The sequence below is a fragment of the Oncorhynchus masou genome, chromosome 23 (assembly GCF_036934945.1).
Source record: "Oncorhynchus masou masou isolate Uvic2021 chromosome 23, UVic_Omas_1.1, whole genome shotgun sequence".
NCBI classification, from domain to species: domain Eukaryota; kingdom Metazoa; phylum Chordata; class Actinopteri; order Salmoniformes; family Salmonidae; genus Oncorhynchus; species Oncorhynchus masou.
This window is the reverse complement of record NC_088234.1, coordinates 43,500,014-43,514,927: the sequence shown is the minus strand read 5'-3', so window position 1 is coordinate 43,514,927 and position 14,914 is coordinate 43,500,014. Positions and strand designations below refer to the sequence as shown.

The window sequence follows — 14,914 nt, the reverse complement described above, 5'->3', positions numbered from 1 at the left end:
CTCCATAATATCGAAAACATGGCAAACGTTGTTTGGAATCAATCCTCAAGGTGTTTTTTCACATATCTCTTCATTGATATATCGTTCGTGGAAGCCTGCTTTCTTCTCTGAATTCCATGGAAAATACTTGCAGCTGACTTTTGCGCACCAATTTCGGCGCAGGACACCGGGCGGACACCTGGTAAATGTGGTCTCTTATGGTCAATCTTCCAATGATATGCCTACAAATACGTCACAATGCTGCAGACACCTTGGGGAAACGACAGAAAGGGCAGACTCACTCCTCTCACATTCACAGCCATATAAGGAGACAATGGAAAACGGAGCCTCAAAAATCCTGCTCATTTCCTGGATGCCATCTCATCTTGGTTTTGCCTGTAGCTCACGTTCTAGGGCATGCACAGAGAATATCTTTGCAGTTCTGGACATGTCAGAGTGTTTTCTTTCCAAAGCTACCAATTATATGCATAGTCGAGCATCTTTTTGTGACAAAATATTGCGCTTAAAACGGGCACGTCTTTTTATCCAAAAATGATATAGCGCCCCCAGAGTTTCAACAGGTTAAACAAGTGGATTCAGGGATCAAGTGTAGTTGGAGCTGGGCCTGGCTTAAGCTGGATGCCACTATAGAGTTGAAAGGAACACCACACACTTTCCCACTTTCTCACTTCAATATGGTGGATAAAAAAGGGTATGCCAGGTGTACTCTCTGCCTGAAAAAGATCAGTTATGCCAAGTAAGGGTATCATGCTCTGGTACATTGTAGAATAGATGTCCACAGGCAGAAAGTGTACAGTTTAATAATGTGCAGTGTAGCCCAAAAATATTGCTTTTGTTGTGTTGAACTTGACAGTAACACTTGTGTGTGAATGAGGGGGATTATTAAAAAAATGTACTTAGTGAATGTTATTTTTGCACACATGTAGCCTTGTCTACTATTGTGGCCACTATAATAGAGCAAAAATAGAATGCCCGTTTGTTTCATTCTATTTCTACTTTAAGCTGTTTTTTTCCCAAGTGCAATATTTAGATGTGTGTGGTCACAAGCATTCTATTATAAAAACGGTCATGGCTAACTGCGATATTAGTGTATTGTATTTTTTCAAGACTTGAGTGTCATTTGAAGTAAAGTCTAGGCAGCAAATAACATTGGGTTGCTTTCTTTACATTTTTTAACTGTGAGTCAGGTTCACATTAACCACTTTTTATTTTACACACAAAGACTGATCATGTAGATCATATTCTTTGTTGTTTAAATAGTTCAAACCTGCATTTCCCCTTGGCAGGGATGTTTTTGCAAAAAAGTGTCACCTTTTTGGGCCCTCACCAGTTTGGATCCCTGCCTACCTCACTAATGCTCTTGTGGCTGAATGGAAGCAGGTCCCCGCAGCAATGTTCCAACATCTAGTGGAAAGCCTTCCCAGACAAGTGGAGGCTGTTATAGCAGCAAAGGGGGGACCAACTCTATATTAATGCCCATGATTTTGGAATGAGGTGTTCACTGAGCAGGTGTCCACATACTTTTGGCCATGTAGTGTATGATAAGAGAGAGTATAATGAGTCTGTAGCCTCTAGCCTGCTGGCTGTATTTGTTTGGGTTGACCCTCTCAAGGCGTTCGGCTATTCCCTGTCAGCGACAGTTTATCGTTTCCACAACAAATAATGAAGATCTCATAAAACGAAGAAAAAATATGGCCCTGCAATGACAGCCAAGTGTGTGGCTTAAAAATAAAATTAAATGACCTTTCACCTCTGTGTTTATTGATGGCTTTTAATGGCAGCAGATGTTGTCAGAGGGATAGTTTGACATGTTGTAAATCATTGCACAATTATGGGCTTGGACAACCACAAGCTGGGTTCGAGGGACAGTCAGCCCAGATACCTTTTATTCCCTCTGTCCCTTCAACTTCTCCCTCTTATAACAATCACAGCTACGGTGATTTAAGGGTGTGTTGCTCATTCAGGCGAAGTAAGAAATATGAACACTGGACTTGTTTAGGGGGGGGGCACTTCCTCATCTTTCTCCTTGTCTATGATATTGCCTGAGCCATATCAGCTAGCAGCCCTCTCCAAGGTCATTTCAAGCTGACAAACTACTCCGCCATCTTTATAATGCAACGAGCCCTTGAACCAATATAAACTGGGATTTTTTTTACTGCTGACCTACCAGAACAGCAAATCATTATGCTTAATTGACCCGGGATGAAATGTAGTGTGAAATTTCAGCCCTTGGGTTTTCCAGTCAGCCTAAATGAATTACTCAACATTCACTTAGAGGCTCTATACACACACGCACGCACGCACACACACACACACACACACACATCACGGATACACAGTGCGCTTCATCACCCCCCAACACTTCTCATCGCGGCTGCACTAGCTCCACAGAGGCAAACACACCTGTCCACACACACTCAAAGAAACACACCGGTGTACACACACACCCCCAGATACTCTATTAGGGTAAGAATAGACGCAGACATGAGGTGCACACACAAACAGGGACAATTACATTCTGCACCTCTAGAAATGTTTACAGTCAATTATTTATATTATCAGACACACACACACACACCAACTTTTACTGTACATCTTGACATTCTCTCAGTTACAAACTTATATGCTGGCTCACTCTTCCACTAAGGACTCTTCACACACACTAGGAGCATGTCATTGGGAGGATGGTGGTGGCGCACAGTGAAGCGTGTAGCGCATCCTCCGGCTCCATTCCTCATTCACAATGTGTGAGCTCTCCTGTGACCCTGCCTCCTGTGAGTTTGATGAATGTTACACATCTGCCCTCCTGAACCACAGAGACTCTGTCTGAGGGTCCCACTGCCTGGAAAGTAATGTCCACTGTTCTACACCACTGGCACACACACACACACATACACACACACACCCACACACACAGACACAGATGCTCACACTTTACACGTAAGTATGCATACAGTTGGCTACTTGCAGTTACCCACATAATCTTGCTCATACAGAAATACACAGCCATGTAAATGTACCCCACATATGTATGTGATAACGTCAATCAAGTTTTAAACTAGCTTATAAACATGTATGTTGGGATTGTGGATTGATAGAATTGTGCCGGAGTGGATGGCCTCTGTTCTACGGACTCCTGACCAATTGTGCTATTTTGTTTTTTTGAGCTGATCAAATTATTATACATTTTTAGTTTCGTACATGTTTTGGCCATCATTTCATATGACCAAAAAGAGCTTCTGGACATCAAAACAGCGATTACTAACCTCAATTTGGATGAGGACTTCTATTTCAACAAATCGGACGTGGACATAATGCTCATCTCAGACCAGGCCCAAATCCCCGTCATTTGGAGGAGGCGGAGGCAGCGCTACAGAGGCTAACGTGCAGGGTTTTTAATGCGACGCCGTGTGGATAAGTCGCTATTACCATCTTTTCTATTGGCAAACATGCAATCACTGGAAAATAAACTGCATAAGCTCCGTTCGATACTATCCTGTCAACGTGATCTGAAGTACTGTAATATCCTATGTTTCACGGAGTTGTGCCTGAACAAGGACAGAACAGCTGTGTCCGGTAAGCTGAGGGGAGGGGTGTCTCTTTGTCAACTACAGTTGGTGCGCAATCTCTAATATTAAGGAAGTCTTGTGGACCTGCTTGCCTGAGTTAGAATACCTTATGATAAGCTGTAGACCACGCTATTTGCTAAGAGCGTTTTCATCTATATTTTTCGTAGGTGTCTATTTACCTCCACCAACCGATGCTGGCACTAAGACCTCACTCAGCAAGCTGTATAAGGCCATAAGCAAAGACGAAAATGCTCACCCAGATGCAGCTTTCCTTGTTGCCAGGGATTTTAATGCAGGGAAACTTAAATAATTTGTAACCACGAAAAAGCTCTAGATCACTACTCCACACAGAGACGCATACAAAGCTGTCCCTTGACCTCCATTTGGAAAATCTGACCATAACGCCATCCTCTTAATTCCAGTTTACAAGCAAAAACGCAAAAAGAAGTACCAGTAATGCGCTCAATACGGAAGTGGTCCAATGAGGCGGATGCTAAGCTAGCACAGATTAGGATATGTTCCGGGATTCATCCGATGGCATTTTGGAGTTGACCACATCAGTCTCGGGCTTCATTAATAAGTTAATCGACATCGGAGTCCCCACAGTGACCGTTTGTACATATCTTAACCAGAAGTCATGGATTACAGCAACATCCACACTGACGATTTCAAGGAGCGAGACACAAATCAAGATGCTAATAAGAAATCCTGCTATGTCCTCCGACAAACCATCAAACAGGTAAAGCTTCAATATAGGACTAAGATTGAATCCTACTACACCGGCTCTGATGCTCTTCGGGTGTGGTAGGGCTTGCAAACTATCATGGATTGCAAAGAGAAACCAAGCCGCGAGCTGCCTAGTGATGCGAGCCTACCAGACAAGCTAAATGCCTTCTATGCTCGCTTCGAGGCAAGCAACACTGAACAGTTCATGATAACACCAGCTGTTCCAGATGACTGTGTGATCACACTCTCCATAGCCAATGTCAGTATGACATTTAAACAGGTTAACATTCATAAGACCGCTGGGCCAGATGGATTACCAGGACGTATACTCAGAGCATGCACTGAACAGCCAGCAAGTGTATTCACAGACATTTTTAACCTCTCCCTGACCGTCTGTAATGTTTCAAGCAGACCACCATAGTCCCCGTGACCAAGAATGCCAAGGTAACCTGTCTAAATGACTACTGTCCCATAATAGCACTCACATCTGTTGCTATGAAATGCTTTGAATGGCTGGTCATGGCTCACATCAACACCATTATCCCAGATACCCTGGACCCACTCCAATTCAAATACCGCCCCAACAGATCCACAGAAGCAGTCTCTATTTCCTTTTCCCACATGGAAAAAAGGAACACCTACGTGAGAATCCTGTTCATTAACTACAGCTCAGCTTTCAACACCATAGTGCCCTTCAAGTTCATCACTAAGCTAAGGACCCTGGGATTAAACACCTCCCTCTGCAATTGGATACTGGACTTTCTTACAGGCCACCCCCAGATGGTGAGGGTAGGCAACAACTCATCCGCCACAGTGACATTCAACACAGGGGCCCCTCAAGGGTGCGTGCTTAGCCCCCTCCTGTACTCCCTGTTCACCCACGACTGCATGGCCGCACATGACTCCCAACACCGTTATTAAGTTTGCTGACATCGCGGCGGTGGTAGTCCTGATCACCGACAATAATGAGACAGCCCTACAGGGAGGAGGTCAGAGACCTGGCAGTGTGGTGCCAAGACAACAACCTCTCCCTCAATGTCAGCAAGACAAAAAGCTGATCGTGGACTACAGGAAACAAAGAGCCGAGCATGCCCCCATTCACATTGTGGAGACTGCTGAGATCTTCACGTTCCACGGTGTCCACATCACTAAAGGTCTATCGTGGTCCAAAACAAACCAACACAGTCGTGAAGAGGGCATGACAATGCCCCTTCCCCCTCAGGAGGCTGAAAAGATTTGGCATGGGCCTTCAGATCCTCAAAAAGGTATACAGCTGCACCATTGAGAGCATCTTAATTGGCTGCATCACCGCTTGGTATGGCAACTGCTCCCTGTCATCCAGGACCTCTATACCAAGTGGTGTCAGAGGAAGGCCCTAAAAATTGTCAAAGACTCCAGCCACCCAAGTCAGTCTGTTCTCTCTGCTACCGCACAGCAAGCGGTACCGGAGCGCCAAGACTGGGAACAAAAGGCTCCTGAACAGCTTCTACTCCAAAGCCATAAGACTGCTGATCAGTTAAATGGCTACCCGTACTTTCTACTTTTCACCGCCTACCTACATGTACATAGTACTTCAATCAGTCACCTAACCAAACCTATATGTACATATTACCTCAGTCAATCACCGCAACTTCTTCGTACCCCAATACACTGACTCGGTACCGGTGCTCCTTGTATATAGCCTGAATACAGCCTCATAATTGTTATTTTATAGTATTTTATTTTGATCTATTTGTTAATTTTCTTACTTTTTAACTGCATTGTTGTGAAAGGACTCGTAAGTAAGCATTTCACAGTAAAGTATACACTTGTTGTAATTGGTGCATGTGACAACTCAAATTTGATTTGATGGATGTGTTTGTATTCCACTGGTAAGACACCACTCCTCTTACAATTCTCCCTTACCTACCCTCTGTTTGGCTGGTTGTTTGGTTTTAACACTGTCCTAGATGGTGATTCCATTCACTCTATTGTTACACGTCGTACAGCCATGTAATGTTATTGTCAAGCTAGCTTTATAACTACTGACAGTATCACAAAGGAAGTGTAGAGGACCTCATCAGACTATATCTGATATGTGTTCTGTTGAGGGTGTCAATTTACCACCAAATGAACATGCTCTGGTATGTTCCTGCTAGCTGCCAGTCAGTCAGGAAGGGGCAGGGTCTGTATGTATCCTGCAGGGTTGCCCAGATACCTGTCCGTCGCTCAGGGAGCCAGCGATGCAGATGCCCCTGCTACCTGCTCATCGCCCAGATAATTAATGTGTACAAGGAGCTGCTAATTGCACTTCTCACTAATGATTTATGGGATTTGGGAAGGGGGAGAGGAGGGGGGGGGTGGAGTGGGGGTGTACGTCTGTGCTGGTGCAGTCAGAGGGAGTGCAGCTGTGAGACAGGACATGATTGATGAAGACTGTTTGGATCTGCTGTCAGCGTAGAGCGACAGAGACAGACCCACACCCTCGGCAGCAAACTGGGGATTGCGATAGAACAGGGATGGCTCTGGAATAGCCAGGTCAGAGACGCACACATCAGCACTGGTTAGCTGTTCTTGCCTTCATGTACCACCACACTGTTCATGACACTTGTGCAGTATGCTGGCAAATGCACAAATCCACACGTCGTAAAAGGAGAGAAACAAAGCTAACACAATTGTTATCTAACACTTACTCATGCACGCAGGCGCCTCACACTCGCACTCTCATAGTTATTCTATCGGTGAGTGATGACTGACATAGTGGATATGACTTTCTGTAAAGAAATAAACCCTTTATCACTCACTCTCTCCCCCCCCTCTCTCTCTCTCTTCACAGTTTTTACAGTTTGACAGTGAGCTGTCCTGTTTCAAGGAACGGCTGCACGAGCTGGAGATCTCCTTTCCTCCCAGGTATGAAATCCTCTCAATGTTTCCTTATGAATCCATGTCTGTGAACCATACCTATTCAACTCAGTCACTCCTGTTATCTAATGGGGGTTTATAAACAAATTGGATTTCTTGTACCACTCCATATTGACGCATGTGGTGTTTTAAAAAGGCAGTTATTCCATAATAGTATGGTACACGAGCCAAAAATCACCAATTAAATCAATAATGGTCTTCCAGGGATGTAACTATCTATTACACTGCACAGTAATTGGTGCCTATGTTGGTACCTACCTATTACTGTCTATTATCCTGTATATTACCTACTTCCCCTGTCTATAACCCCATAAAGTGCCTACTCTCTCACCTCCACTATCATTGCCCCTGAAATGGCGGCCCTGACCCTTATACCCTTCACATCTCACTCGAACCATGTGCAAGTTACAGTAGCTACAATACATAGTTATCCAGGAGTCAATCAACAGTGTAGGGTACCGACAGATTGAATTACTTTTTTGGAAGTACACATTCTATCCAATGGTAAGAGTGGGTTAAGAAAAGAAGGAGACCTTACTACGAACCTCACTGCAGCACCACATCTTTGAAGAGCAGATTAAATCAGCAGTGTACTAGAGGCTGATGTTTTGGTCCATTTAGGTTATGGGGCCTTAACATTACTCAATCATCCCTCTTGGCCCAAATGGCTTTGTTTATGCCAAATATATGTTTGATGGTTATCAATTGTTTAGTATGATTGGATGTGCTCCTAAAATGCTCCCCTGGGGGGGTGTGTGTGTACGTGTGTTTGGTATGTTCATGTGTGTGTGTGTGTGTCTGTGTGAGTGTGAGGCGGCCTGCATTGATATTCCATCACGGTGGGAGTTGGGGGACATTGGGGCGGGGGTCCTGCTACTCTGTCTCCTCTTCCTCAAACAAATGCATTTGCAATTAGCCCTTTCAGAGGAGAGGGAGGGAAAACACACACCCGGCCTGCATCGAAATATGTCTCGGCTCTGGCGCGATAATGGTGCTTGACCTTTGCCGCCAGTTGTGACTCAATCAGTGCAGATAATGAAACGCTGTAATCAAACAATAATTACTTGATAAACTGCTCTAGTGGCGGGCAAGGGGCGGGGCAGGCAGGGAGTGTGTGTATGACAAGGTCCTGGCAGTCACTGTTTTTAAATGACTCTGTCTCTTAATCAGGGACCCCATTTGCATCGCTTTGCATAAAGTGACGGCTGGATTTATTGTCCTTTTACACTCTGTGACTTTTGCTCCTATCTATCCATAATATAATATTGAATCATCATTTCCCTGCCAGGTGAATGAACAGGCTGCTGTGAACGAATACAAATGATTTTCACCTACTTGGAAACACGATTCATCAAATTGAGGAGACCTCGGCACAGCATCGGAAATGTTATTTGATCCACTCAGTGTCTGATACAAAGCCACGTCATTGTAAGTGGTGTAATAAGTAGAAATGGCCTAGTTAAACTTAAACAAACCCCTCCTCCCATTCACATAACACACACTTGCACCAACAGACACACACACACACGCAGAGTGTACATCCTCCCCCCTGTCAGAGCTCCCTTGTGCTCCATGAGCAATCAAGCAGTCAAAGATTGTTCTCCATCACATAGCCTGCTCCGGACCAGCCCCTCACCATCTGTGAGGTTATTACTCCGCTTAACACAGGCCATGAGAGGCCCTCTATACACACACACACACACACACACACACACACACACACACACACACACACACACACACACACACACACACACACACACACTCTCTCGCTTGCATTCAATCGATAAGTCAATACTGGTCACTCATGTTTAATCTATCAATGAATCCTGCATGTTGTAGTTTGACCACTTGTGAAAATTGAGTGAGAAACTGTAGCCTCGTCGTCGCTGTGTTTTAGGACATTGAGCATGTTGCCAGGTATAAAGACGTCATCAAAACTATCAATTATTTTTGTTTAGAGATTAGGGCCTGTATTCTCAGAGAGTCTCAGAGTAGGAGTGCTGATATAGGATCAGTCTTGTCTTTTTAGGTCATAATGAGTAAGATTGAATGGACCGGGGGGACCTGGTCCTAGATCAGTATTCTTACTCTGAGACACTTTGTGAATACAGGGCAAGAACTGTAGGTGTAAGGTTGTGAAAATGTGTAACAGCGACAAAATGATGGTCCTCTCTCTCACCCTCAACCAGGCTGCAGTAAAAGGCCAAACACTACAAACTGGAGGTTCCATTCCATTTCTTGAAGAAGACACTATAGTGTTATTGAGACTATACGTTATTTCATTGTCTGTCCCACACATACTCGCGCGTTGTGTTTGCATTTATGGAATGTGCAACAAGCTGTAAATTCATATTGCTCACCTTCAAGAAGTTGTCTGTCAAAGTTGGCCGCGACATGTCTAAGCACTCAGCCATCGGGGTGTGGAATTTGGCCGCAGCCCGCGAGAGTTGTACCTGGTGCCAGCTGGCTGCCGCACGCTGATAGGCTAAGGGGTATACCATTCACACAGGAGTGCACACACACACACACACACACACACACGTTTTTTAAAAGGCGATATGTGTCGGAGTTTGGTAGTTGGGAATGAGGCGCAGTCTGTCAATTGGGAACCAGTCACGTATGATCAAACTAGTAAGCGTCATCCATTCCATGAACGCTCTTCTGAGCATTTTCAAGAAAGGTTCTTGTGGAAAGGTTGACTATCATCTTTGGAACAAATGACAGCATGGCCACAAGACTGAAAATAACTGAATGGTATACTTACAATTTTACATTTGATTCAGTTTGCTGGAGTAGCATAACTACGGTAATCTCCCTTAAAACATATAAGGAGGTTGAGTAACTTATGCTATTCATATATTTCTATTGATTTAGGAGAAGGCTTTTAGTACTGCCCGTTATCAAATTTATTTGCCCTTTTTTTTGTCTAAGATCGATGCAAAAAATGTAATATAAACCTTGGCGGGGGGGGGGGGGATTCAGTAAAACAATGAGAGAGTAGGGGAATAATTTATTTGTGCTTTAACCAAGTTACCCTGAATGGGTTCTGAGGGGATTTTGAGCGTCATCAGACAGACTGCGGTTCTAACTCCATACGGCCCCATGAGTCCCCCACACAGAAAAAGATATGGAGGAGGTGGAAGGGGAGATGGAGAGGTGAGGGCGGAAAGAGACAAATATGGGAAGGCGCTTGAGCTAGAAAGGATGACTACAGCCCCATGCGTCTGTGTTTGCCCAGTCTAGACAGGGATGGGAGAAGCGCAGGAGTAGTGGAGAGGGGCGAATCGGCCAGGAGGTCGGAGCTGAGGAGGGGCAGGGTGGGTGACGAGGGAGGCTGATAAACGGTTGTCTCTTCACCGTTTGGTGTTTAACAGGAAGCCGGGAGCGCCCCGGGACCAACCTTGGCAAGTTAGCGTACATTTTCCAAACATGGCGGGTCTATGAGGATGAGCCGAAGAGTGACTTCCCCCCTGGGAAAATACACAGCATTTACAGTGCAGGGGGATGAAGACCTTGAGAAAAACAAATTACCTGTGCAGTTGGCCATTAGTTTAGGGAGGAAAATAGTATTTGGTCCAATGACATAAGTGTTGATCTGCCAAATCTCCAGGACATGCTCTCGAAGCACTAATCCGTCCCCTGTCCCTTCAATAAAGACAGAAAACAAGTTTTAGTTGAAAACAAGCAACTGAATGCTTTGCATTATAATTTATGGCCGTCTTAGATTTTCCAAGAGTTCACCAATAGATAAGAGCACATTACTGAGTGTGATGTTTTTTCATTGAATAGATGAATTGAATTTGTGAATGTGTCAGTATGGCCATTTGGAAACAGTTCTTAACACAATGACTCTCCTTTTTAAATGTTTTATTAGATGTTTTTATTTTGTGATATCCAATTGATAGTTAGTCTTGTCCCATCGCTGCAACTCACGTACGGACTCGGGAGAGGCGAAGGTCGAGAGCCATGCCTTCCGAAACACGACCCTGCCAAGCCGTACTGCTTCTTGACACACTGCTCGCTTAACCTGGAAGCCAGCCGCACTAATGTGTTTGAGGAAACACTTTACAGCTGATGACACAAGGCAGCGTGCATGCGCCCGGCCTGCCACAAGGAGTCACTAGAGCGCAATGGGACAAGGACATCCCGGCCGGCCAAACCCTCCCCTAACCCAGACGAAGATGTGCCAATTATGCGCCGCCTCATGGGTCTCCCGGTCGTGGCCTTCTGCGACACAGCCCGGGATCAAACCCGGGTCTGTAGTGACTCCTCTAGCACTGCGATGCAGTGCCTTAGACAGCTCCGTCACCTGGGAGGCCCTACACTGACTCTCCTACTCTCCCTGCAGAATGAGGAAGACATCGAGATCCCGCCCCCTGGGCATCTTCAGAGTGATGTCACTGTGTGTGTGTGCGTGCGTGCGTGCGTGTCTGATGGCAAGCCAAGTGAAGGACATTCTTGTTCTAGCTCTTCTCCTCCTCTGAAAGGTTCTCCTATACTCCGTCGGAGGCGCGTGACTCAGTTTATGGAGTACCACAGATGTTCGTTAAGTACTGTAAGCGAGGGATTCTAAGGCAAGCACACACAGCTGGTATTATTCGCTGGAGTGTAGTGGAGATCGAGCGTTATCATCAGCTGAGGAGGAACATTGTTTCACACTCTCAACACATCCATCATTCAACTGCTGGGGAGCCATAAATAAATGACGAGGGGCTTTTGTAGTGTGATGATAGCTGGTCATTTCCAATGGCCATGTGTCTGTGTGCTTCTTTCCTGCGCTGATGCTTCACTGGGATGAGAGGGAGCCTTTGTTTAAACTCCTCTGGTACATATAGGGGTTAAAATAGACGCTCAAGACTTCCTCTTGAGTGAAAGGGGGGCTTCAGAATAGATGCAGCTCTTTACTGATACAGAACCTCTTGGACAGAGAGTAGCAGTCTGTCCAACACACACACACACACACACACACACAACATGTGAACACACACACAACCTCTGAGCAACATGTGGCATTTGACACGGTGTTTGTGTTGGGCCAATGTTGCGGCGGAGAGCTCCCCAACCCTGAAATGTGGAGCAAACATTCAGGGAGATTTATTGATAGCAGTTTGTGTGGCTGATCTTTATGAATGAAAATGGAGGTGTTTCTCCTCTTTTCCTGCCTTGTTTTGCCTAGTCTCCCCTGACAACGGTAAACAAATATGGCTGAGCGGGAGAGGTATCATTACATATTTTTTTTTTCAGTGAAATTAAAATAACCTGACAGCTCCGCCAATCTCTGCGTCCGTACAGCCCCGTAACACTAGGTCATGTGACCTTAGCCCCATGATGCCCCATGATGCCCCTCCTGACCTCTGCCCTTGTGTCATTAATACTCTAACAACTCTTAACTCTAGCTCCATGCCGATATTCACTAGTTTATATTGCCCTCGTTAAATATGATTGGCTTGTCACCTATTTGGCTTTTCACATATTGGTAATTATGTAGAACAAGATAATGGCATTTGGCCGGGAGATAGGAAATGTGGGACAGGATGGAACAGGGGCCTGGCCTGTATGACGCTCACCAGTGCTGTGTGACTGCAGCCTGGGGATAAAGGCTCTCAATTGGCCTGGTGAGGCTGCGTGATACCAGACCTGGGTTCAAATACTATTTGAATTGATTTAAAATACTTTAGCTGGGCTTGATTGAGCCGGTCTGGTGCAATGGAACCAAGAGAATACTTGCAAAAGTACAAAGCCCACCCATCTGGCACTCCAGGACTAGAGCAAATGCTAGAAGTATTTGAAAGATTTCAAATAGTATTTGAACCCAGGTCTGACTGATACTAAGTTTTCACCTCGCCAATCCTCTGTACTGCCCAAACATACGACTGACACTTATTGGACAAACCTATGAGTATTGTCACAGCAGGCAGTCAAACATTAAACCCCACATGAAGAATGAGTAATGGTGTAGTGGCTTTGAATGGAGTCCCCGTGTTGAAGTCAGTACATTTTTCATGTGAGGTTAATGAAACTCTGGGGGCGCAATTTCATTTTTGGATGAAAAACGTTCCTGTTTTAAACAAGATATTTTGTCACAAAAAGATGCTCGACTATGCATATAATTGATAACTTTGGAAAGAAAACACTCTGAATTTTCCAGAACTGCAAAGATATTGTCTGTGGGTGCCCTAGAACAGGAGCTACAGGCAAAACCAAGATGAAACGGCAACCAGGAAATGAGCAGGATTTTTGAGGCTCTGTTTTCCATTGTCTCCTTATATGGCTGTGAATGCGACAGGAATGAGCCTGCCCTATCTATCGTTTCCCCAAGGTGTCTGCAGCATTGTGACGTATTTGTAGGCATATCATTGGAAGATTGACCATAAGAGACTACATTTTCCAGGTGTCCGCCCGGTGTCCTCCGTCGAAATTGGTGCGTCATTTTCAGCTGCTGGTAATTTTCCATGGGATTCTGAGGGGAAAGCAGGCTTCCACGAACGGCATATCAATGAAGAGATATGTGAAAAAACACCTTGAGGATTGATTCTAAACAACGTTTGCCATGTTTCGGTCGATATTATGGAGTTAATTCAGAAAAAGTTTGACGTTTTGGTTACTGAATTTTCGGTTCGTTTCGGTAGCCAAATGTGATGTACAAAACGGAGCGATTTCTCCTACACAAAGATTCTTTCAGTAAAAACTGAACATTTGCTATGTAACTGAGAGTCTCCTCATTGAAAACATCCGAAGCTCTTCAAAGGTAAATGATTTTATTTATTTGGTTATCTGGTTTTTGTGAAAATGTTGCGTGCTAAATGCTATGCAAAATGCTAAGCTAGCTTGCAATACTCTTACACAAATGCTTGATTTGCTATGGTTCAAAAGCATATTTTGAAAATCTGAGATGACAGTGTTGTTAAGAAAAGGCTAAGCTTGAGAGCAGGCATATTATTTTCATTTCATTTGCGATTTTCAGAAATCGTTAACATTGCGTTATGCTAATGAGCCTGAGGCTGTATTCACGATCCCGGATCCAGGATGGGTAGTATCAAGAGGTTAAAGCCCAACTAAAGAGGATGTTTTCAACGGTGCACATTTGACCACATCGTTTCCAATTATTTCCACCATTATGAATACAGATTATTCACAGTGCATTATACATCACACACAGCCACCGTTGATTCATAGAAACTAAACTGTTTAGGGAGCTGAGCCAAGCCTGGGCGCCTGACTTTGTCTGGAAGTAGGGGTTCAGAAGCTTGGGAGGGTGAGGGTCTTGACTTTTGTTTTGCGCCGTTGTGTGGAGCATTGTCAACATGAACCCTTTTTTAATTGACTTGTCTCAGCAGCGTACATACTTGATGCAAAGAGGGTAGAAAAGGCATATCTGGTCGATATTACTTACCCAGCCAAGTAGACAGACCTGGCACCAGGATAAAGTGACTAAGGGAGCAGTTGGAATCGGTGAGGGGATGCAATTTTTGAGGGGTTACTGCATTGGAATTATATAGAGTTCTGCTTATATCACTCTATACCACCACAATAAACATAAGGTTCAAATGCAGAGACCATTGAGTGCTTTTGAAGTGACAGGTTGGTGTGAAATCTGTAGCCCATCTTTGCTGCGCTGTTCCAGCACAATGAACAGCACCCTACACACTAAAACCAGGCCTAGTAAATATAGACGACAAGATAGGCTGTATGTAGTAGGTGAATTATCCTATGTG

General features: G+C 44.7%; 1 protein-coding gene across 5 annotated transcripts in view; it reads left to right on the top strand.

Moving 5' to 3' along the window:
* LOC135510874 (inositol polyphosphate-5-phosphatase A-like) overlaps positions 1-14,914 on the top strand; it is a 265,620-nt gene that overhangs the window by 236,325 nt on the left and 14,381 nt on the right. For all 5 annotated transcript variants that reach the window (XM_064932177.1, XM_064932175.1, XM_064932173.1 and 2 more), the window contains one exon: positions 7,111-7,184. In XM_064932177.1, coding sequence (XP_064788249.1) covers positions 7,111-7,184 — 74 coding nt within the window. The remainder of the gene's footprint in view (positions 1-7,110; positions 7,185-14,914) is intronic.